General features: G+C 36.8%; 1 protein-coding gene across 3 annotated transcripts in view; it reads left to right on the forward strand.

Annotated features, from left to right (window-relative positions):
• Positions 1–25,570, forward strand: part of LOC150105905 (tetraspanin-11-like) — a 191,111-nt gene that overhangs the window by 79,591 nt on the left and 85,950 nt on the right. For all 3 annotated transcript variants that reach the window (XM_090393666.1, XM_090393664.1, XM_090393667.1), the window contains one exon: positions 13,334–13,525. In XM_090393666.1, the coding sequence (XP_090249792.1) occupies positions 13,334–13,525 (192 nt within the window). The remainder of the gene's footprint in view (positions 1–13,333; positions 13,526–25,570) is intronic.

The following is a 25,570-nucleotide window of genomic DNA, read 5'->3' on the forward strand; positions in this document are numbered from 1 at the left end:
TTAGTTTGGTCACCTCGGTTCCTTCTTGATGGGGAGGAGGTGGAGAGGATCCAGAGGCGAGTGACTAAGATGATAACAGGTCTATGGAATGAACCATATGAGAACAGGTTGAAGATTTGTGGGTTGCAGAAACTAGTTGATAGGCGGAGGAGGGGAGATATGATTGAGACATTCAAATTGCTAAAGGGATTCTATAGGATTAATTCAGAGGATATTTTTGAGATCAGGACTGGTGGTGGGAGAACTAGGGGACACCTATGGAAGCTGGGCAAGAGTGTGGTTAGCAGGGGTGTTAGAGCTGGGTTCTTTACTTTTAGAGTGGTAAATGAGTGGAATAAGCTGCCAGAGTCTGTTGTGGGTGCTATGATGGTGAACGAGTTCAAGAGAAGGTATGATAGATACTGTGAGAATGTAATCGCATAGTTGTGTGGACATGATGTTTAGGGCCTCCCTCGATGAGTCTAAGGACTCCTGGAGTCGCCCGAAATAATAATAATAATAATATCTCATGCAAGCAAAATTTTATTAAAGATCATGCTAAATAGGATTGAGGCCAAAGTTGAGGCAGAGATGCCCGAGGAACAAGCAGGTTTTGGGAAAGGTAGGGGCACCAGAGATCAGATCCTTTGCCTTAGACAGATCATAGAAAAATATAAAGAATTCAGATGCCCTCTGGTAATGTGTTTCTTAGACTGTGTTGAGCATGTGAAACTCTGGGAAGTAATGAAAAGAATGGGTTTTCCTCAACACACTATCAGGTTGATAGCCAACTTGTATAAGGAGCAAGAAGCCACAGTAAGAACAGGTGTTGGATTGACTGACTGGCTTCAAGTTGGAAAAGGAGTTAGACAAGGATGTTTACTTTCTCCTCACTTGTTTAGTATATATGCAGAGGACATCATGCATGAAGCATTGAATGAGCTCAGGACAGGAATTAGGATAGGAGGTAGATTGATCAGTAATCTGAGGTACACTGATGATACAGTACTCCTTTGTAATGACATGGAAGAACTAGGACTAATTCTTGACAAAGTTAACAAGATCAGTAATAACAGAGGACTTCAACTCAATTCTAGCAAGACAAAGATCATGGTTCTGAAAGGAAAAACAAAAAGAGAAGCTCTTGAGAAACAAGTGGATCTTAATGCAGAAAGAATTGAGGAAGTCAGCAAGTTTGAGTACCTGGGATCCATTATTAATGTGCAGAATTGCTGTTCATAAGACGTCAGAAAAAGATTAGGAATGGCTAAAACAACAGTCAGAGACCTGTCTAAAATCTGGAAGGATGGATCTATCTCCATGGGAACAAAGTTGAGGATTTTGGATGCAGATGTTTTTCCAACTGCGACTTATGGATGCGAGACTTGGAACCTAAAGAAGTCAGATAAGAAACAGACATCTGCTTTTGAGATGTGGTGTTACAAAAGGCTGTTGAGGATATCACATACTGAAAGGCATACGAATTAATGGGTGTTAGAAAAGATCAGTAGAACTTTAAGGCTCCTTAAGGATATTGACAGAAGAAAGTTAAAATATTTTGGACACATAGAAAGGATGGAAGGAGGACTTCTCAGAACAGTAATAGAAGGTAAAGTTCCTGGAAAAAGAGGCAGGGATAGACCATCAATGAGATGGATGGATGGCGTGTGTGTGGAGTGACTGATCTTCAGAGAGTTGAGGCTGGCAGAAAAGCAAACAACAGGACTGCATGGCGAGGCCTGGTGTGGAACATCACTGAGCATCGGAGTGACCATAGGCATCTGTAGATGCCCAGTGAACATAGAGAGCAGAAGTGAGCAATTTGAAAAACGTTAAGGAAAAGAATCTGAAAAACAAGAAAATCCGAAATAACCTCATAAAGAGATGTAATATTGGAACACAACCTATCGATGAAGTATTAGAGGAACTGAAGCAAATAATAGTTGCAGCTAAAATAAGAAGATATAGTGCACGCATTGAACAGTACAAGCAAAATTCGATGGTTCACGTGAATCGGCACCAATTTTACAAGAAAATTGATTGCTGCAGGAATGATAATCTGAAAGAAAATATAAATACCACAGACAAAGAAAATACACTTCAGTTTTGGCAGAACCTATGGGACAATCCTAAGAGGCACAATAACAAGGCAAAGTGGATTGAACAAATTATGAACGAATCTCAAAAACCAAAAATGGACCAACTGAAATGATTCAAAAGCAAGCTAAAGGGATAAAAAATTGGTTAACATCCTGGAAGTATGAATTACATGGCTACTGGTTGAAATATCTGACAGGGTTACACAAAAGGCTTGCTAACCAATTTAACTATGCTTTAGAAGGACAAAGCAAAGAAGACTCGCAGAAGGGAAAACGTTTTTGATCATAAAGGATAAAGAAAAAGGCCCGAAGTCAGAAAATTTTCTGACCAATAACCTGCCTGCTAACAACTTTTAAGCTACTCACAGGCATACTAGCTGACAAAATATACAGCTATCTTAAAGCAAATTCTCTTTTTCCAATTGAACAAAAAGGTAGTAGCAAAAATTCAAGAGGCACAAAAGACCAATTGCTGATTGATAAAATGATTCTGAAAAATTGTAAACGTAGAAAAATCAACCTTCATATGGCTTGGATAGATTATAAAAAAAGCATTTCATTCGGTGCCTCATAGTTGGATTTTAAAATGCACACAACTATTTGGTATTAGCAAAAACGTACAAAACGTTTTGCAATCCAGCGTGAAAAATTGGAAAACAATGTTGGTTCTGAATAGAGAAGAAATTGGAGAGGTAAACATAAAAAGGGGTATCTTTCAAGGAGACTCATTATCTCCTCTATTGTTTATCTTGTCATTGATCCCCCTTAACTAGAATTTTAAATAAAACTGCTCATGGTTATCAAACTGCGCAAAAAAGTGCAAAGATATCTCACCTTTTATACATGGACGATCTGAAGTTGTATGCAAAATCAGAAAATGAACTTGGATCATCTTAATACTGTGCACATATTCAGTCAAGATATATCAATGGATTTTGTCTTAGACAAATGCACAAATGACAAATGCGAGTAACAAGGGGAAAGTTTAAAGATCTGAATGAATTCGAGCTGCTCAATGGTGAAAAAATCAAGGCAATAAAATTTGAAGATCTGGGGGTGTATGGGGTGTATGGAGAGGTAGCACCTTAGTATCGATGTCAGCCGCTGATCTCAGGGTCAGGATATTGGGCTCTGGTCCTCACATACACTCAACTCTCACTTTTGGCTCCAAGAAGTTGGTAGTGCACACCAGTGGCCACACCCCGGTAAACCATCTCGGCTGGTGGACTAAACTAAGTGAGGGTATCAACAATATAGAATGCTGTAAATAGGGATTGTCACCCCTTATGTGCACAAAGTCTGGAATGGCCAAGATGGCAGAAGAATCAATACTGACTGATCAATGGCATCAAGGGAATAACAGCAAGATGTGCGGCACATCGAGGGCACACTCCTGACATCTAAGGGACTCGTGGCCAGCTGTCGTGGAAGAGATCGGAGCTTCACCATGTATTTATCCATTGTCAACCATGGAAATACACCATGTCACAATATGAAGTTAGAGATGTGGTCGAGACCCCTGCAACTCTTATAGCTACAGGGAAGAAGAGCTTGAAATTGGGACTTGTAAGACAAGAACTACTAAGGTAGTGTATGAAGATAATATCCTAAACCCTGCAGGGAGGATATTCTCAGATATCCCTTGTCTGAAAACCAGGAGCAATCTCTTGAAAATAGTAACATGGAATGTCAGAACACTCTACAAGGCAGGCAAATTAGATAACCTACTCCAGGAATTAGAAGAGATGAAGGCCAATATTGTAGGTATCTGTGAAGTGAGGTGGACAGATACAGGCATAATAAAAAAAAAAATCACGCTATAATCTACTCTGGCAGTGACTTACAGCTTAATGGAGTAAGTCACTGCCAGAGTTATTCTATTCTATTACTTAGGACAAGTGCTTGTCCTAAGTAATAGAATTGCAAAATCTATACAGAGATATTGGCCCATAAATGACAGAATCATAACAGCCAAAATAACTGCACAACCATTCAACCTGTATATTATCCAAGCATATGCACCAACCCAAGATCACCCAGATGAAGAGTTGGAACAATTTTATGAAGACATCCAAACTGCAATCTCCAGTGCTAAGTCAGATGATGTTATTATACTGATGGGCGACCTAAATGCAAAAGTGGGCTCAGAAAAAATCGCATTTTGCATGGGAAACCAAGGGAGGGCTTGGAATCAGAAATGAAAGAGGTGAAAGATTAATTCAATTCTGTGAAACCAATGACCTAATAATTGCCAACACACTGTTTAAACATCCTCCCAGAAGACTATATACCTGGACAAGCTCTGGGGACATCTATAGAAACCAAATTGACTATATAATAATAAGCAGAAGATTCCGAAATGCAATAACACAAAGAAAAACATATCCTGGAGCAGACATAGGATCGGACCACAACCCGGTGATTGCAAAAATCAAAATAAAACTTAAGATACAAAGCCAACCATTCATAAGAGAAACTTATAATTCAGACTCACTTAACAACCAAGAAGTTAAAGACTGCGTTATAAAAGAATTCACAGAATCCCGTAACAAGTCTGACACCACAACTCACACAGAAAATAGAATGCCAATTGATGAAATTAACATGAACTGGCAAACATTCAAGAATAGCATCAATGAAGCAGCCAAAAATACACTCCCACAATTAAAAAGGAAAAGGAATAAACCTTTGATGAATGAAAAAATACTGACGTTGATGGAACAAAGAAAAAAGTTAAAGAACAAACCTGAATATAAAAGCATGAATAAAGAAATAAAAAAAGAATGCAGGAAAGCCAAAGGGGAATGGATTGAATATAAATGTATAGATATAGAAAACCTAGATAGAAAACACAGAAGCAGAGAAATCCATGAAAAGATCAGAGAAATGACAAGCAGGACAAATACAGCAAACCATGCAAGTGTCATTAGAAACTCAAGAGACCATATTCTAATGGATAAAAAAGAAATCATGGAAAGATGGATTGAATACACAAGGAAATTATATGAACAACAAAGAAATCATATTCCTGAACAGACTGATTTAGAAGGACCATCCATTTTACTCTGTGAAGTTGAAATTGCTGTCAGAAAACTAAAACCACATAAAGCTGCAGGAATAGATAACATCCTGGCAGAATGGTTGAGGGCTCTCGATGAAGGACTGAAATTTTTAACAAAATTATGCAATAAAATATACGAGACTATTTTTCTACCCAAAGATATTAATCACTCAATTTTCGTTCCAATTCCCAAAAAAACAAAAGCTACAAGATGTGAAGAGTTCAGGACGATCAGCCTCATCAATCAAGTATAAAACGTCCTCCTATACGTTATTCTTGAAAGAAATAAAAGAAAAATAAACATAGAAATAAATGATACACAAAGTTGCTTCAAGGAAAATGTAGGTACAAGAGAAGGTATTTTCAACATCAGAACCATCATAGAAAGATATCTAGAAAAACAAAAAGATGTGTTCCTCTGCTTCATAGATTACAAAAAGGCATTTGACAATGTCCAACATGAACAATTAATTGAAATCCTTTCAAAAATAGGCATGGATGGAAAAGACATTAGGCTATTAACTGAGAACAGACTGCATCTTTGAGAATAAATAGAGAGACCTCAGAAGAATTCAGAAAGGTGTGAGACAAGGCTGTGTCTTTTCTCCAATTCTCTTTTAACCTATACACAGAAGAAATATTTAATAAAATTAGTAACCTCAAAGGAATCACTGTAGGGAGCAGAAATATTAATAATCTAAGATATGCAGATGACACGGTTCTTCTAGCTGAAAACAAATATGACCTCAAAACTCTTATAGATGAAACCCTCAAGTATAGCGAACAGTATGGCCTCAGTTTCAACTTTAAAAAGACAAAAATCATGAATAATTTCAAGAGAAAAGAAAATACCAAAAATATGCATCGATATAAAAGGAAATAAATTAGAACAGGTGCAAAAATACATATACCTCGGACACTTGATCACAGAGAATGGTAGGACATAAGATGAAATTAGAAAAAGGATTGAAATTGCAAGGTCAACTTTCAACAGTATGAAAAATCTACTAGCATCTAGAGAATTAAATCTGAAAACAAGACTAAGAATCTGCAAATGCTACATATGGTCTACGTTATTATATGGAGTAGAGACATGGACACTCTCCAATCTGGGTATGAAAAAACTGGAGGCCTTTGAAATGTGGATGCTGCAAAGAATTATGAGAATATTATGGAAAGAAAAAAAGACAAATGAAGAGGTACTAGAGATGGTAGGAGTAAACAGGAGCCTGAAGAAAGAAATTAAAAAGAGAAAAGTCGGATATTTTGGACATATTCTGAGCCATAACTGCCTACAAAGGACACTTCTTGAAGGAACTGTTGAGGGAAAGAGAAAGAGAGGAAGACAAAGACTGGAGTGGATGAAAAATATAGAAGACTGGACCTATCTCTCATATGAGTAATGCAGCAGAGAGGTGCAGAATAGGACATGGTGGAGACACATGGTAGTCAATCTCCTGGAGGGAGAAGACACCTGACAGGACAGGACAAATATTTGGGAATTTTAGAAGCATCAGAAATTCTGCACAATAAGATCAAAGAAAAAACTAGAGCAGAATACATAAGGCTACTAAGGAAACTCCTTAAGTCAATGCTTAATGCTGGAAATTTGATAAATGCAATTAACACCTGGGCCATACCTGTTCTGAGATATTCAGCAGGCATTGTTGAATGAACCCAGCTAGAGGTGGAGGATTTAGACCAAAAAACTCAAAAATTAATGACAATGCACCATGCCCTCAATCCTTGCAGTGTAATTGATAGGCTCTATTCATGCAATAAAGGAGGCAGAGGATTATTACAAGTAAAGCAAGTTATTGAAGAAGAAAATGAAATCTGAATGATTATCTGCAGCAAACAATGGAAAATATTTCTAATTGAGATAATTAAAGAGAGTTTATATAAACCCATGGAGACAAAATTGGAATAGAAAACCAACCAACTAAAAGTGAGAACTGAAAGATGGAAAAATAAGGCATTGCATGGAAAAATACCTTCACGGCATAGAGGACAGTGCTGATAGCAACTTGACCTGGCAATGGTTGAGAAATGGAGCACTAAAGAAAGAAACAGAATTGGTATTTTTGCAGAACAAGAAGGCCATTACCAATGTTATGGCAAAAATACAAAAACTTCAAGAAGATAGTAAATGCAGATTGTGCAAAGAAAAGGAAGAAACGGTAGAACACATAAGTGGGTGCAGCAAAATCTTACATATTGAGTACCATAAAAGGCATGGCATTTGTGTAAAAAGTATGGGTTTAAAGTATCTGAAGACTTTTGGAAGCATAAAATTCACCCGAAAGTGATTGAGAATGAAAAAGCTAAAATACTCTGGGATTTCAAAATCTAGACCGAGAAAAGCTTGGAATGTAATACATCCGATACAACAGTGGTTGAAAAAAGTGAAAACAAGAGTATTCAGTTTATCAAAAAATATCAGTACTAGGAGATAGTCGGATTGACGACAAAGAAACTGAAAAAATCACATAGTATCGCGAGTTGCAAGTCAAAGTTGAATGAATCTGGCAAAAGAAAATGAAAGTTGTTCCCATAATAGGTGCTTTAGGTGCCATCCCTAAAACACTGAAAAAACATCTAGAAGCACTTGAGTTAGATGGATTCAAAATTGGGCAGCTGCAATAGGCCACTTTGTTTGCATAGCATTCATATTCAAAAAGTATTTTCACAACTCATAGGCCCTTGGGTAGGGCTCGAATTAGTGGAATATAACCAGCCTTTTATTTAAGACTGAGGAAGCCATTCAAGCTTGGATGAATATTATATATATAGTAGAGAAATATTTTCTTTTCCTCATTGTAAGTTTAGTCTGCAATCATATTGGCATGTAATCAGATTCTGCATAATTATACAGACCGAGACATGTGCACTGAACGCTACCATATTGTTATCAGTAACTTGACACGAAGGCAATAGGAATTAGTGAATTTGATCCCTTTCTTGCTGAGCACATTGTAAAAAAGCAGGAAAAAAAGGAAAAGTTTTCGTTTCCTATCTTTCCTTTGACACGTATGGGGAATTTATTAAAATAATGGGCGAGAAAGTAATCAGAATTTATTGTGGAAGAACTTAAAATAGCTAACTACTATTCCATAAGTGTTGACTCAACACCAGACTTGTCTCATGTTGATCAGCTGTCCTTCATTGTACGATATGTGAAAGAACATGGAACTCCTGTGGAACGTTTCTTGCTTTCCATTCCTAATGTAAGTCACAAATCTGAAGAGTTACAAGAGGCAGTTTTGACTTCATTAAACAAGCTTGGAATTGATGTAGCAAATTGCAGAGGTTCAGGCATATGATAATGCTAGTAACATGTCAGGCAAGTAAACAGGACTGCAAGCAAGAATTCTTGAAATAAATCCATTGGCAGAATTCACTGGACATTCTCTGTCTCTAATTGGTACTTGCGCTGCCGAATCCTGTACATACTCTTCCGCATTTTTTGATGTCCTTCAGCAACTGTACGTATTTTTCACGTCTTCAACACATTGGCGGAGTGTTCTAAGAAAGCACCTGGAAACTTCTGCAAAAGTAATCAAACATCCTTCGGCTACTCGTTAGTAGCTCGTGATGATGCCTGTCAGAATCTTCATGAAGAATGGACGGAAATAATTTCCACTTTGTCCGAAATTGAAAATGACACCACCCAGAAGAAAGTTATGAGATGTGAAGCAAGTGGGATTCAACGGCAACTTCAGTCAGTGGAGATTGGGATCATAATCTGCCTATGGGCAGGTCATGGGGGCGACACTTTCTGCGGGCCTAGGGGCGGGAAATACCTAAATACGCCACTGTATATAGGGTAGATATATTGATCACATACATGAGAGGACATTAAGCATACCAGTGCTGTGTGTGAGGTACATTCAGCTCATATTGCTGTTTTCTGCTTATATTGCACTTTTGCTTCCCTTGCCAACTGAATTCACCATCCTAGCCTAACATCTGTACTCCTTATATAAGTAATTATTATCCTTCATCTTGTTCTGCTTCCATAAAGTTTCTTTTACCAGATTGCATGCCTAATCTTTTGCTCTTCATCAGTGCCCTAGATACAGCTGTCCTCTTTCCATGCAATAGTTCCCCAGTTCTCAAAGTTTTCCTTAATCACTGTCATTGTAGTTCCATCTATATCCTTTCTTCACAGAAATCCTCATATGACTGGCTACAACCAAATGATTACCTCATGGTTGCTCTCTTCAATTCAAGTTAGACACCCTATTTGCAATAAAAATCCTCTGATGATATGATATGATCAGATTTAAGACTCCAAGTCTCATGTACACTCTGTTATTTATCGCCTAAGACAATTGTTCCTCAAGAACTCTTCTTTTCCTTATTCCCAGATGATATTTGTGTGTTCCAGTTTATGTTACCATAATTAAAATCACCTATAACGATCACCCTTGTCTTGCTCACTAAACCAATTTGCCTATTCTTTGTCTTCATCCTCCATATTCTAGCCTATAGCAACATCCAACTAAATATTTCATCCTATCAAACCCCCCCCTCTCCTTGCCCTTCCTATCCTCACATAAAACATTACACTCTTCTGTTTCTGTTCCCATCAGGATGTCATCCTCATCTAATCATGTTTCACTTATTCCAACTGTTTTTCATGAGAATAAAATCAATCAATGCAGTACTATTACAGCATCTCCCTGATTTCTGATACTTTTGGCATTCACAAATAAGCATAACAGTTCTATCCAAGCCACCCATTATCTTTGACTTCTTCACACCTGATCTTGCTTGTTTTCCTTTATAACTCCTTACCCCATATATCTTCTCAGACTCAACTACTCCATGTATCCCATTCCTGTGTTGATCATCTCATGTCAGAAGTTTAATGGAGTGAAACAACACATTCAAAATAATACATTTTGAAAAATTATGGAGACAACTACCGTGTTATACTATAACACGGTAGTTGTCTCCATAATTTTTCAAAATGTATTCTGATCAACGTGTAAGCATGAAAGAAAGGATTAAAAATAATATTTAATTCTTCCAGTATTTTGTCTCAGTTATAGGAAAAAATTCTTCATGGCATATACTATGAGAATTGTAACACAGACACATAAAGACAATGCAAAACTAAGTGACATGTGAATAAAAGGCTAGACTCCTAACTATATGGGGTGCCTTCTATGGGCACTTGTCAGCTGCCTAAGAAACTGGGATGTTGAAGAATTAGTGTTTTCCATATTGTGGGAAGTTTTATGCAGCCATATTTATTCAAATTAGGCTGAGTTTTAAGAACAGTAGCAGATTTTAAAAACAGTCTCTCTTCTGAATTTCCTGTGATGGAGCATGGTGATCTTTTTCCAGTTGATTCTGTGGGTCATATCCAAAGCATGGTCTGCAAGATTCAATTGATTGTAGTCATTCATGACTGCAGATGTATTTCTTATCTTCTTCCATGCAGATGGTATCTGATCTTCCCATCTGTCCATAGTATGCCAACTTGCAGGAAAAAGGAACTCTATATACACCTTACACCTGGAATTGAGAAAGGAGGGAGTTTGTCTTTAGTGGAGCAAATAAGCATAGATAGTTTTAAGTGGGGCTTGAAAGTTGTGCAATGATTACATTTCTTTAAGATGTTGGCTATTTTTTTCTGATATGCCTTAGACATAGGGAATGATGATAGCATTACTAAAATCTTTCTGAAGAGAAGGCCATGGATTGGTGAAAAGATTATTTTTTTGATACTGTAGGAACTGTAGCTATTAGATAAAAAAAAAAGTGTGGTGTATATGATTGAGTTCTGCTGCAAGAGATGCCTCACTAGAACAACATTTACAGTCTCTCTCTGTTGGTTAGTGTTTTAATGATACTATGTTGTTGAGAAGGGGGATGATGGGAAGGTTTGTGAATGTATCTGTCTTTGTGAGAGGGTTTCCTGTATACTGTAAAGGTGAGGTTACCATTAATCAGGCAGATGACCAAGGTGTTTTGAAAGGCTAGACTATTATTAGTTTCCTTTTCCATTGTAAATTGGATTCTAGGTTAAAGCCTATTGATGTGACAGAGGAAAAAGTCTAATATGTCTGGCCATGAGACCAAATAGAAAACCCATGTATTCCCCTCTCACATTCTCATTCCTCTTGTTACCTTCTTGTCCATTCAGAAATGCTTCAGTCTCATCTGTTCCACTCACCTGCTCTTTCATATCTCATCTGATTTCATCTGATCCCTTTATCACATCATGCATTATCACATCCCCTTCTAGTAACAGTGTCCCCCATTTGATTCACACAAGTTCTATTTAAATGCAACCCATCATTTTTATACAGTTCCATTAGTCACCGGAATATGTTCCTTACATCAAGAAACTCCACTCCTTTCTCCTCACACTGCTCCACTAGCACATAGTTAATGACTTTTCTTGCCCTTCCAACTCATCATTGTTATACCTGTGCAGTACTCTAACTATCCTACCACAACCATTAACTCCCTTTCACATTTACTTCCACATATCCAAAGCATCAATCACCCTGTTCAGTCTTTCCCCCCCCCCCCCCGCCTTGGAAAACAGACTTTATGCATCTTATCATCCATCACACTTTTATTAGCTATCTCTTTTTCTCTGCTATCTTTCATTTTAGTCTTTTGTTCCCTTCCATTCATATCCACCAAATGTCTAATTTCATTTTGCATATGTCTTATCTTGTTTCTTATCTTAATCATTTCATTAATCAAGTCTTGCATTCTGGCAATTATACTCTCTTTCATATCAGCAATTTCACCTTTGTTTTTACATTCATGTTCTCTTTCATTCTCATAGTCTTTTGATTTTTCCCCTTCATGCTCTTTTCTGTTCCTTGCTTTTGCTCCTGCAGCCTCTTCTGTATGCCCATTCATATTCTTGGCTCTCATATTCTCTCACACACCATTTTTTCCAGAAGTGCAGGAAAAATGTTGGAAGGAGTCAATAGCATCCTCTCACTACCTTCTGTTTGAGGCATTAGTGTTTGCTATTAATTTGTTTGATTGCTCACAAATTAGGTGAGATCTGACTGAGGGAGAAGAATACAGTCACAGAGAGATGTGAATGTTCGACAAAAAGACTGTGAGGAGCATCTACCAGTTTGCCAAAAATATTATAACCCACATTGGCATGGAATTTACTTTGCAAATTCCTTGAATTCCATGAATGAATAGGCTCTGCAAAAGATAAATTTCCACCTTTGGCTGACCCTGGAGCCTATTAAATTCTGTACCAGTGTCGGTTGATATTTTGGCCAAGCTGGTAGATCAACAGCTGTTCAATGTGATGAACACATCAATTACATTAAATTCCATGAGCCAGAACATTTGGTACTTTTGGAATTTGCTTCTTTGCCAAACATTGAGTCCTCTGGAAGAGGATTAAGGTCTTCATAAAAGTAGTTATTTTATGGAACATTTATACAAAGAGAGTAAGGAAACCTTGCTTCACCATCCACATCTGAACAGAAATGATAGCCTGAAATTTTTCCTTCTATTGGAAAATAGTTCCTCTCCTCACATTTCATAATCAGTAATTTTTTTAAATTAATTAATTAATATTTTCTCTCTTGTTTAAATTTGTACAGTTAGGAATGTGTATTTTTAGAATGTTGTTTTACCTTGCCAGGCTATATCAAGTACAGTACATGTAGCTCATGTGTTTTCATTGTGAAGTCTCTCAGTTTCCCCTTCTATAATTTGAAAGTTACACTAAAGATGCTCTTGATACTAGGGCAAAAATTCTATGTTAAATAAAGTCTTATATAAGTAATAAATCTGTAGTTAGTCATCATTTATAAAGTTGAGTGAGATTAATGTACAATATACCTCTTTCTCTTTTTTATCTCAACTCAATAGACCATCACCCCCTTCTAACCCATCACCTCATCTTTCTGATCTCATTCTTCAGTATACCAGATTTTGACTAAACTCTATTATGCAACCACCCTCTCATGCCCCTTCCTCCTTTTGGTCATCATTATACAATTTTCATAAAATCATACTATTATGTGTTTTATTGGAATATCATTTTTATGTATTAATGGGTTTCTGTCACAACAATCTTCTGATAACAAAACCAGGTTTATTTTTCAATATAAAAACTGAATGAAACTTCTCTTTATTGTGTATGAAACTTTTGTTAATTTTGTAATTCTCATTTGTAATTTATTTGCAGGTTGCAGGTGTAATAATTTTCTGTGTTGGTATTTGGGCAAAAGCATCACATCATCTGATTGATCCAATAGTTGGAAATAAGCTACAGTCATTTATTGCTTTGTGTCTCATTTGTAGTGGTGCCCTTGTAGCTATTTTTGGTTTTGTAGGTTGCTTGGCAGTTCTTCATATGGAAATGTTTACAGTTTCCGTGGTGAGTTTTCAGCACTTTTTGCTTACTATTGTGTAACTACAATATACTGTGAAACCCACCAATGTGAGAAAGTAAGGCCCAAGCTCCTTGGGGGGGGGACAAAGCAAATTGTAAAGAATATATAAACTTCTCAAGTAATCCCTTCTCCTCACAAAAAGTTTGTTGCAGGGTGACCCAGAAAATTGTAGTTATTTCACTGAATATGCTGAGTAATACATGATTAAATAATTAAAATTACATGCACTACATGCTAATTATGAAATTGAGGATCATAGAACATTTTCAGGTTGTAATTGATTTCTTTTATTTATAGTTAAATTACCGACTTTCAATGTTCATGTTAGCATCTTTCTCATGGTTAATAAATTAGTTGCTAGCTGATCCAGCATCTGCACATTACTTAAAGAAGTTTCTTCTCTGTTTTGACTAATATTTCTACAGCATCAGTTATAGGAAACCCCTCATTGCACTGATACTTAAATCCAGAATATCAGCAATTTTTATGAGGAAACTGATATGATATATCTATGGACAAATACAGTACAGCCTTGACTGTTCTGTATAATATAACATACTCTTGCATTTAAGCCAATCAAGAATATGGATGAGCTTGTTCCATTGATTGAGTTGGTTTGTTCATGGATTATTGATATATGTGAAATTTGGGTAATTGAGGGTATATAAATAGGAATGGAAAGAGAAGGATATGTAATTTTCTGGGAGTATTGAAAGGAAGAAAAGGTGAGAATGACAGTTATGTTTAGTGAAGGTAAAACAAGGTCATATGTGTGTAATGGCTTTGAGGCTACTTGCTGTGGTGTCAAGATAAATGGAATGTCATATATCTTTACTTTACATATAAACACATAAATGAAATTTTTAAGGAAATAAATTGATTGCATAAATGATATGATGTGATAAGCTCACTTGGTTGGTCAAATAGATAGTGTAAAACTTGATGTAGCTTGGAAGTACCAAAGCGCTTTACATAGATTTTTACAGAGGTCAAGTCTCATGAGATTTTTACAAAAATAACCTTGTATGTTTATGTATTTTATGCTAAATATTAATGTAAATAACCCTATGGGAATTGACTGTACTTACTGCTTTAACAAAAATTTTTAGAATGTAAAAAACAAAGGCAATTCTTTGCCACCTGAACTTTGTATAATAGCTATGCATAAGGGCATAAGAAAGTTATTTATGATTAAGTGTATTTGTTTGCGAGCTCTGCGTATAAACACCTTCAAAGTTAGTGTCAAAGAGATCGGCAACGTTCAGACAAGTTTCTGCTGCCCGACAAGATGGGATTAAAGGAGTGCATGGAGGAGAAGAAAGAATGGGTTGGTCTTAACAGAAGATCAAGTAGTCGTGCCGAATTCTTTGGGGGGTTACAACCCCTGAAGAATTTTCGGCAGTTAAAGGCAGAAATATCAGCAGTAGGATCCAGCCCACGCCAGAGGAGAAGAATGGGAATGCGAGAGAACAGCCGATGTAAATATCCGAGGCAGTGTCAGTCGGATGTCTTTTTGCCACGGGAGGTCAACCTTAGGGTTGACCTCCCGTGACCTTCCGTCTGGAGACGGAAGCCTAAGGCCCGAGATGAGAGGAAAAGCATAGGGACTTTAGTGCAAGACCTTTGGATGAGTGTGCAACACAGAGCCTCTGTAAGTTTGTTCCATCTTTTGTTGTACATTCCTTTTGTAATCTAGGAGATACATTATAGATGAACTGATAAGAAATAGTAATAAGAAGAGAGCCCTCTGATTTGTTATTAATTGGAATATAATTTGTGAGATTACTTGGCATAGCTAGTTAACCTCTTTGCGAGTAAATTAGTTTCAGTAATTTGATTTTATAAGCAGAGAAGTAATTGAGTAATTATATTATATAGTTATTTAGTATTGAAAAGGGAAAGCTTGTTTCTTTATACTAAAAGTCTAATGGTTAGGTAGACAGAGTAACCTCCCTATCGTTTAATTAATGTATTTTGTTATTAATGTAAATAAATGTGTTTTAATTATATGTCAATAGAGTGCCGCCTGATATTTTATTTTACAATGCACTGTTCATAAATAAACTCGGATCTGTGAGCAGGAAACTACTAAGGCATTAAAAGTGTAGTTTAAGTACTTTAGAACCACGACTGTTTATGTAAACTTTATTGAAGGAATTTATGCTAGTAAGAGAGAGAGAGAGCTCTACCAGATGCATTACTGAGTCTTATGCCGATATATAGAAATACTGGTGGTGCAGTCTTAACAAATAAATTTTCCAATGTTCATAGGCATATGACTAGTAAATACGAAAGGTGGAAAACATAGTACACAACAGAATAAGTAAGAAAGGTTACGAAAGCAAAAGCGCACTGCTAATTAGAATAAAGAGTCAATTAGAATGCAAAAGCAGAGAGTGAAAGAATTGATAGTAGTAGCAGGAATGAAAGATTTGAAAGGAGACAAAATGGCTATGAGAGAGGATTTGAAGGAATTACTTGAGGTAGCAAAAGAGAAGAGTGAGAGAGTTAGGATGGAGATTCTGTTGCCACGGTATGAAAGCGAAGAGTATAGAAGGTGGACCATAATTGCTAATGACTTTATGCACCGATTATGCAGGAGGAGTGGTTTGGAATTTGTCGATATGTGGAGTGAGTTCGATGGGCAAAAGGATTTATATAAGATGGATGGTTTGCATTTGAATGAATTTGATGTACAGACTCTTGAAAAGGTCTTGTTGAATGAAGTGGAAGTGGATGTGCAGAATCAGGGAAACTAGAGTTATTAAGGGGGGGGGGAGTAGAGATGCTGGGAGACAGTTGGGTGTATGAATGTGTGTAATATGCCCGAGCGAGTACGAAGGACAACAAATCAGAATAGGATAGTTAGTATAAGGCATCAAAATAAGGATGGGACAAATTGGCTTCTGCAATTCATGTATACTAATGCCAGAAGTATTAGGAACAAGAAGGAAGAATTTTTGGCCTTGGTTGGCACTTTCAGGCCACAGGTTATTGGCATTAGTGAATGGCTGACAGAAGATGATATAGCTATTGGGATTGAATGTGAGGGGTATGATGTGTTCAGGAGTGACAGGGAGAATAAAATGGGGAGAGGAATGTTATTGATGATAGTTGATGAGCTGCAGCCAAGGAGAATAGAAGTTGAACTACAGGATAGAGATAATAGCACAATTAAGGCTATTTGGTGTGAGAGAGTGAGACTAGTAGAACAAAATATACAGTTCGGTGCTGCTGTAGACCAGGTGATGAAATAGATGGTGGAGATAGTATGCATAAGCAAATAGAAGAAATGAGTGGAAGGAGGGTAATTATTATGGGAGATTTCAACTATGGTATCATTCATTGGAAGTTGGAGAGAACACATGGGAGGAAGGAATTGGATTTTATGCAGTTATTAAGGGATAACTATCTGCGACAACATGTAATGGAAAATACTAGGGGTCAGAGAGTGCTTGACCTAGTAATTGCATCTGAGAATTTGGCTGTAACGAATATGACAACGTTGCCACCAATTGGTGAGAGTGATCATAGGGTCACTCTCACCAATTGGATGAGAGATGGCTAAAGGTGTGGAATTTACAATTAAGACAGGGTACATGTGGAATTATCGGGCTGGTAAGTATGACAGGCTTAGGAGTTTGATTGGTTCAGTGCCATGGCATGTAAAACTGCAAGGGTTAACAAATGTTTGCAAGAGGCAATGGCTGACTGTATACCCAGATTCCGAATAATAAATCAAGTAGGGGTTAAATGGATGAACAGCATTAAGCTTGAGCTGCAAAAATAGAAACAACTGTGGAGGGAATTTAAGGAGAAAGGTGACTGGCAGGCACATGAATGGTATGAAGTGCAGGCCAGAAGGATAACGAGTGTGGTAAGAAAAGCAAAAGCGGATTATGAAAGAACATTAGCCATGCATGCTAAAGAGAATTCCAAACAGGTTTTTCGATATGTTGCAAGTAAAAGAAAAAATGTATACAGCAGAATGATTTTAAAGAATCCCGATGGTAGGGAGATAACTGAATCAATTGATATAGTGGAATTACTGAGCGAGCACTTTGCATGCAAGAGTATATCATCCAGGTGATGACATTGCAGGAATGAATGAACCAATAGCTTATACAGGAATTGTGGTGAATGAAGTGGAGGCGAATAGTCTATTACAAAACCTCAATATCAATACATCTGTGGGATTGGATGGTATACCAGCTCGTGTTGTACATGAAGCGGCTAAAGAATTGTCAGTGCCCTTGACCATTTTCTTTAATTTGAGTCTCGGGTCTGGGTTAGTCCCGAGGGGGTGGAAAGAGGGAAAAATAGTTCCACTGCATGAAGGAGGTTCCAAGACTGTTGTAAATTACTGACCGAACAGCATATCAAGAATCATTTTCAAGGTCTTGGAGAAAATAGTCAAGAGGAAAATACAGTATCAGCTAGATGAAAATAGGATACTGTATGGGGGACAGCATAGTTTTGTGAAGGGCAGATCATGCCTCAGTAACTTGTTCACGTTTTATAACACAGTGATGGCTGAACTGGATAAGGGTAATGGGTTTACAGTGATTCTACTGGACCTTGCTAAGGCCTTTGACCGAATATCACATGGAATTATAATCAGTAAACTGCTGCATATGGGGATAGATATAGGGTTGGTGAGATGTATAGGAGGGTGGTTAATGGAGAGATACCAAAGAGTGGTTTATTCAGGAGTAGAGTCCAAAAGACGACCTGTGACTAGTGGTGCCATAGGGTTCTGTTCTTGGACCACTACTGTTTAATTTGTTCATTAACGATATAGGAAAGGATTTGAGAGGAAGTGTTCATTTGTTTGCTGATGATTCAAAAGTTAGATAGAGCAATAGTGCACAGGAAGTTAAAAATTTTGCAGGATAATTTGGATAGTTTGGAGGACTGGGTTAAGGAGAATGGATGTTAATTTAATGTGGCAAAATGTAAGTTTATGCATTTTGGGGTGAAAAGATTAGCAGCAGTATATCACATTGGGGGAACTGTACTCCAGGAGATTGACGAGGCCAGGGTTTTGGGAGTGTTGGTGGATAGGGAGTTGAAGTTTAGGGGCACATCGCAAAAGTGGCTAAATCAGCTCATCAAATCACTTGGTTACTGAAAAATCCTTTAACAAGCAGAGATAAACAGGTTATTGGTCCTCTGCATCAAGCCTTGATAAGACCCTCATCTAGACTACTGTGCCCAGATATGGGCTCCAGGTTTTTTTCTTGATTGGGAAGGAGGTGGAGGGGATCCAGAGACCAGTGACCAAGATGATAGCAGTTCTATGGGATGAATCTTATGAGAACAGGTTGAAGATTTGTGGGTTGCAGAAATTGGTTGATAGGCAGAGTTGGTAGGTTTTATATCTGCATTCTGTTATTTGAAACTCAAATAACAGAATGCAGATATAAAACGTTATTGACGTTGAACAATACTGGACGATGTCACATGTTCTTGTTCTCGTTCATACAGTCCGAGCTCAGATTGAGTTAGATTTTTTATAGAGCTGACCACACTTGACAGAGAATTAAACCTTGATTTTTATCTTCCCGTGTTTGTCGGCTTGATTTTAAGCCGACAAACACTGGAAGATTTCTAAATGCAACCTCGCACCACCATCCTTCACAAAAAATAAGCTTAATTAAAACTCTTCAAGACAGAGCATACAATATCTCCAGCACACAAGAAAGATGTAATGAAGAACTAAAATACTTAACACAAATCCTCCAACAGAATGGATATGAAACAAAAACCATCAAGAGAATCCTTAAAATGCTTCCAACTAACAACATAATAAAACAGGATTACAAAAGCGCTAAAATGTTACAGATAAGCTAGCCAAACTAATGGACAAACACAATATAAAAGTAGCCTTCCTTCCTATGGAAAAAATCTCAAGATTCCTACATCCACCAAAACCACCTCATCATCCTCTTAAAAAACCAGGAGTCTACAAAATCTATTGCACTTGCGGGATTTGCTACGTAGGACAGACAGGAAGATCTGGAGAAATATGCATTACTGAACACCAAAAAGACGTACAATACAAAAGAGAACAAAAAAAAAACGGGTCTTGCTTTCCATACCACTTCCACTGGACACGATGTACTTTGGCAAAAAATGACGATGTCATACATATGAAACAACAGTTATATAAGAAAATTTAAAGAAGCTGCTAATATGCTAAAAAACCCAACCCAATGCAATAAAAATCAAGGTTTAATTCTCTGTCAAGTGTGGTCAGCTCTAATAAAAAATCTACTTCAATCTGAGCTCGGACTGTATGAACAAGAACACGTGACATCATTCAGTATTGTTCAATGTCAATAACGTTTTATGTCTGCATTCTGTTATTTGAGTTTATGAATAGCCAGACGATTATGATTTGTATTTATTAATTCTCTTGTTTAAACTTTAAGTTATACTATTTATCCCCTGAAGATGTAAATCCTATGATTTTTGAAACTTGTCGGGAAATTATTATTTCAGTATTTTGTATAACTGAATAATAAAAAATGTGGTGTAATCACCGAAATATATCTTTTGAACCAAATTAGCCACAGAAGTCTACACCTGCAATTACATTATAACTAATAGAGAAATCATGTCAGAAAAAATTATTCATATAATTTGAGATGCCTGACTATTGTTTCCAGTTCATCTTGAAGGCAAATTTTTAAGTTCTTCTTATACAGAATGATATTTTCGAAGGAATAAAATATAAGAGGAACTGGAATACTCTCTCCAGTTCCTCTTGAACTGTAAAGAGTATTCCAGGTAAACTATTTCACCAAAAAAAATAATAAAATAAAATTAATAAATAAAATATATAAATAGTAACATGAACATTTCCAACTTGCCAACACTCAACATCGATGTGATATGAGTTCCAAATTTCTTGTTTGGGAGATATATATATTACAAAGCTTTATAATAAAAATGTCTGCTACAATGAAGTTTGACAGAATCAACAGTATTATTGTCTTATTTCTGTTTCCCGTGTGGGAGAAAAATGGTAAAATGTCACTCTTATAATTAAACTGCTGCTGAGATTGTAAAAACATCGCTCCCCGGCGACGAATCGAACCCCGGTCTCGATATTTTCTTACTATTTTTGCCATTATAACATCTGATATAATTATACGAGTGATATTATTGTCACTCTTATAATTATATCAGATGTTATAATGGAAAAAATAGTAAGAAAAAAATCTTTTGTACTTTCTTTTCAAAACTCAAAGAAGGAACATTGTAAATTCACCCAAAGAAAAAGAAAATACTACATATTTTTCTTCTGTTATCTGATTTTTTTTCTTGTAGTACAAAGAAGAAATCACTGCGTATAACATAGGGTATGCAATTGGAAATAAATCTGGAAATTGATTACATTATAACAAATAGAGAAATCATGTCAGAAAAAATTATTCACATAAGAGTTCTAATATCAGCAGACACAACGACATTTTCTTGTCTAGATACATGTCATTGTTGAAGTAGCTAAACCTTTGCTACTATTTTACACTAAAATGAATGTGCATGTTCCCTAAGTGATTTATGTTTGTAACAGTTGTTTTGCTAATGATTTATAAAATAAATTCTCTGAAATATTTGCAAACTGAATAGGTCTATAACCCTTCCCCTAAAAATATAAGATTATGTAAAGCATATGCTCCTTTTCTTTTAAAATAATTCAAATCCTCTTTTTCAAGATAATTGTATCAAATAATTTATAATTTTTCAAAATTATAGGCGAAACTGATCATTATAAATTAAGAACTTATTTTAGCATAAATACTATATCAGCCTGTAAAAGAAATGTCTGTATTTCTTTCTGTGTTAGGGTGTCTACTAATCAACAATTGAAAACGAAACACGACATTCTTGGTGTATCTCACACTACAGCTTGATGCACTTTAGTGTGACTAATGGAGAATTGAAAGTTTATTTTTACTTGGTTCCAAAGTAATTTATTAAAAAGGTAGTGCACCATTTGGCAACTCCTATAGGTAGAGATGACCTTTCTAATGCTTCTGGCTTGTATCTCCACTTGGGCCTGGCTCCCACTGAAGAGACCTCAATAAAGGTCGAAACTAGTCTGGGTAGAGGCCCTTCCCTTAATGCATAACATTAGACATATCTGCAAGGAGATGTGTTTTGCATTATGGGGGATACTGAGATAGGAGTGATGTTAACTTGCTCCACCTTTGCAAAGAGTTTCCCTAGTGTTGTACTACCCTACCCCAGTCCTGAATATACTTTCAGGCGCAAACTTTGTTTGCTCACACTTGGATAAAGGATTAAACTAAATTTATTATAATCGAGAATTGTTCCCTCTTTTCTTTTTCAATAGCAGTGAGAGTAATCTAAGCTTTTAGATTTTCCTCCAGCTAAGAGGATTATTATCAAGTATTTCTAAGAACAGATTATTTCAGAAATAGCAACCAGCAGCAGTAGTACAAGTAGTAATATTTAGATTTTTTAAGAGAAAGAAACATTTTTAATAATACTACTATTATAATATAATAACAAAAATAATACCACTGAACTTTCTTTTGTGTGGTATGCATATAAATAATTTTGCATTGTGAAAATATAGCATAATATTTCTAAAATTTCAAATAATTTCAGCAGACAGTAGAACAGCTGATTATAGATTGCAGAGAAATAGTACAGAATGAGAAGCCTCACAGTACAACAATATTATTGACGTATTTCTTTTGTCAAACCTGTAGAAATTTAGAGTAGATTTAATTGAGTTCCAGGAGAGGATGGGGGGGGGGGCAAGCATTAGAAATCCTTCAAAATGAGCAAAAATTTTGAATTATTCCGTATATGTTTTCGTATTATATTTTTAACATATCTATGAGGATATGCACTGGATATTATAGTAATGTGCATAATACAAAAAAAAAAGAAAAAAAAAAGACAAAGCTGAAGAATCACTGCTAAAATATCATTGGATAGAAATTTTTAATACCAAAAAGACTCGCAATCGGAAAAACCGAGTAATGCATTTTAACATTTGTTGTTCATAAAGACAAAACAAAAAAAAAATTGTTTCTAAAACTGAAATGTGATGATCCATATAACTGTATTTTGCTAGGAAAGAAAGCAAAAGGTCATATTTATTTCAATAAATATTATTTAAAAATATAAATATGTGATATAATATTTTCAAAGCAACCATTTTGACAATTCCACCCAAAAAATTCTTTCTAAGTTATAAATAAAATGAAAGAACAATCAGTGCAACTCTTCCAGTGCACTGATTTGAAGAATAAAATACAGCAAATTTACTATTACTAAATAGATTCATTGCAAACGCTGATCAGTGGTCATTTCATGATAGATTATTTTATTATTATTATTATTATTATTATTATTACTGTTCCGGGCAACTCCAAGGAGTCGACAGACTCATCGAGGGAGGCCCTAACATCATGTCAAGAACAACTATTCGACATTCACACAGTATCTATCATACCTTGCCTTTAACTCATTCACGGCCGTAGCACCCACAACAGACTCTGGAAGCTTATTCCACTCATTCACTACTCTCCAAGTTAAAAACCTAACTCTAACACCCTTGTCAACCACGCTCTTGCCCAGCTTCCACTCATGGCCCCTAGTCCTCCCACCACCAGTCATATTTTCAAAAATATCTTCTGGATCAATCTTATAGAAACCCTTCAGTAATTTGAATGTCTCAATCATATCACCCCTCCTTTGCCTATCGACCAATTTCTGCAACCCACAAATCTTCAACCTATTCTCATAAGGTTCATTCCACAGACACTGCTATCATCTTGGTCACTCGACTCTGGATCCTCTCCACTTCCTCCCCATCACGAAGAAACCCTGGTGCCCATAACTGGGCACAGTAGTCCAGATGGCGTCTTATCAAGGCTCGATACAAAGGAACAACAACTTGTTTGTCTCTGCATGTTAAAGTATTTTTCAGAAGCCAAGTGATTTGGTGAGCTGTTTTAGTCACTTTTGCAATGTGCTCCCTAAACTTCAATTCCCTATCCACCAACACTCCCAAATCCCTGGCCTCATCAATCTCCTGGAGTACGGTTCCACCAATGCGATATACTGCTGCTATTCTTTTCACCCCAAAGTGCATAACCTTAACTTTGGCACATTAAATTGACATCCATTTTTCCTAGCCCAGTCCTCCAAACTATCCAAATCATCCTGTAAAATTTTGACATCCTGTGCATTCATAATTGCTCTACCCAACTTTGCATCATCAGCAAACAAGTGAATACTTCCTCTCAAATCCTTTCCTATATCATTGATGAACAAAGGTCCAAGAACAGAACCCTGTGGCACTCCACTAGTCACAAGCCGTCTTTTAGACTCCACTCCTGAATAAACTACTCTCTGGTATCTCTCCTTCAGCCACACTCCTATCCATCTCACCAACCCTATATCTATCCCCATCTGCTCCAGTTTACTGATTAGGGTTCTATGTGGTATCCTATCAAAAGCCTTGGCAAGGTCCAGTATTATTAATGTAAACCCATTACCCTTATATTTTTGCACATGTGAAATTTGTTTCAATTTTTCGAAAGCAGACACTACACACAGTAAATGAGGATGAAGCAGGAAGCTATTGTTCTCCTAAAAGTTCTGGTGGTGCCACCCTAGTGGGCTATTATTATTATTATTATTATTATTATTATTATTACCCCAAGACCTCATGGAGTCAAAGACTCATCTGGGAGGTCCTTTTATCACACACCCAGCATACCATGCCTTAAACACACTCAAACTCCTTGCAGACACCACACTCTCAGGCAAGGCATTCAAATCATTCATAACTCTGCACAAAAAAAACCTGCCTCTCACTCCCTACTCACACCCTCTTTATACAGTTTCCAGGGATGACCTCTGGTTCTCCCCTGATCTCTCACTATTCTCTGTAGAACTTCTCCACCATTGAACCTATAACAACCCCTTACCAACTTGTAGATCTCTATTGTATTCCCCCTCCCCTTCCTCCTCTCCACCAGACTCTGCTGATTACATCTTCTCAATCTTTCCTCATGCTCGACATTCCAGAGGTCAGAATTACCTTAGTCAGTCGCCTTTGGACCCTTCCAAACATCTCTTCATCCTTCTGAAAACCCGGTGACCAAATCTGAGCACAATAGTCCATGTGTGGCCTAATCAAAGCCTTATACAATGGAACAAGAATCTCCCTACTTCTACACGTCAGTGTCCTCCGCATCATTCCCAGAAGCCTTTGTGTTGTCTTCACAATTTTGGTGATGTGTCCCCTAAATTTTAGATCCTTATCCACTATTACCCCCAGATCTCTTATTTCCTCTACCTCCAACAATATATTCTCACCAAGCATAAATTCTGCATCCCATCTTTGTTTTCCACATTTTAAAACCCTACATTTTGCAACATTGAACTCACATCCCCATTTCTGTGCTCAATCACTCAATTTATTCAAGTCTTCTTGTAAGGCCACAACATCTTCACTACTCTTTATGGTTTGTCCCAACTTTGCATCATCTGCAAACAACTGAATATCTCCATCCAAATCTTTGTCAATATCATTAATATACAAGTTAAACAGTAATCGCCCTAAAACTATGTAGGTATTCTTGGATGTTGGGCTGAAGGTCTTCTGATGTAAGTCTCCCAAATTTGGGGCAGTCTCATGCAACCAAATTTGTTGAGGTTTTGACTGTTTCTTAGGGCTGAGGCTGAGTCCATGAATAGCCTTTCAAATTTGAATTTTCTACGGTGCATTACCGTGGCTTTCTTCCACTGTATTCTGTGGCGTGTATCTAGAGCATGGTCCGCAAGACCAGAGTGGCTGTACTGGTGAAACCGGATGTAGTTCTTGTGTTCTGAAATTCTGATATTCGCTGTCCTGCCTGTTTGGCCAAAGTAGGACAGCTTACTGCTGCAAGGGACCTGGTAAACACCAGGTAGGTCTAAGGGAAGTGGTTGGTTTTTAGTGGAGCGGATAAGGGACACCAATGTATCTGCCT

Source organism: Typopeltis vanoorti, chromosome 6, assembly GCF_054136105.1.
Source record: "Typopeltis vanoorti isolate ZY-2024b chromosome 6, IOZ_Tvanoo_1.0, whole genome shotgun sequence".
NCBI lineage: Eukaryota > Metazoa > Arthropoda > Arachnida > Uropygi > Thelyphonidae > Typopeltis > Typopeltis vanoorti.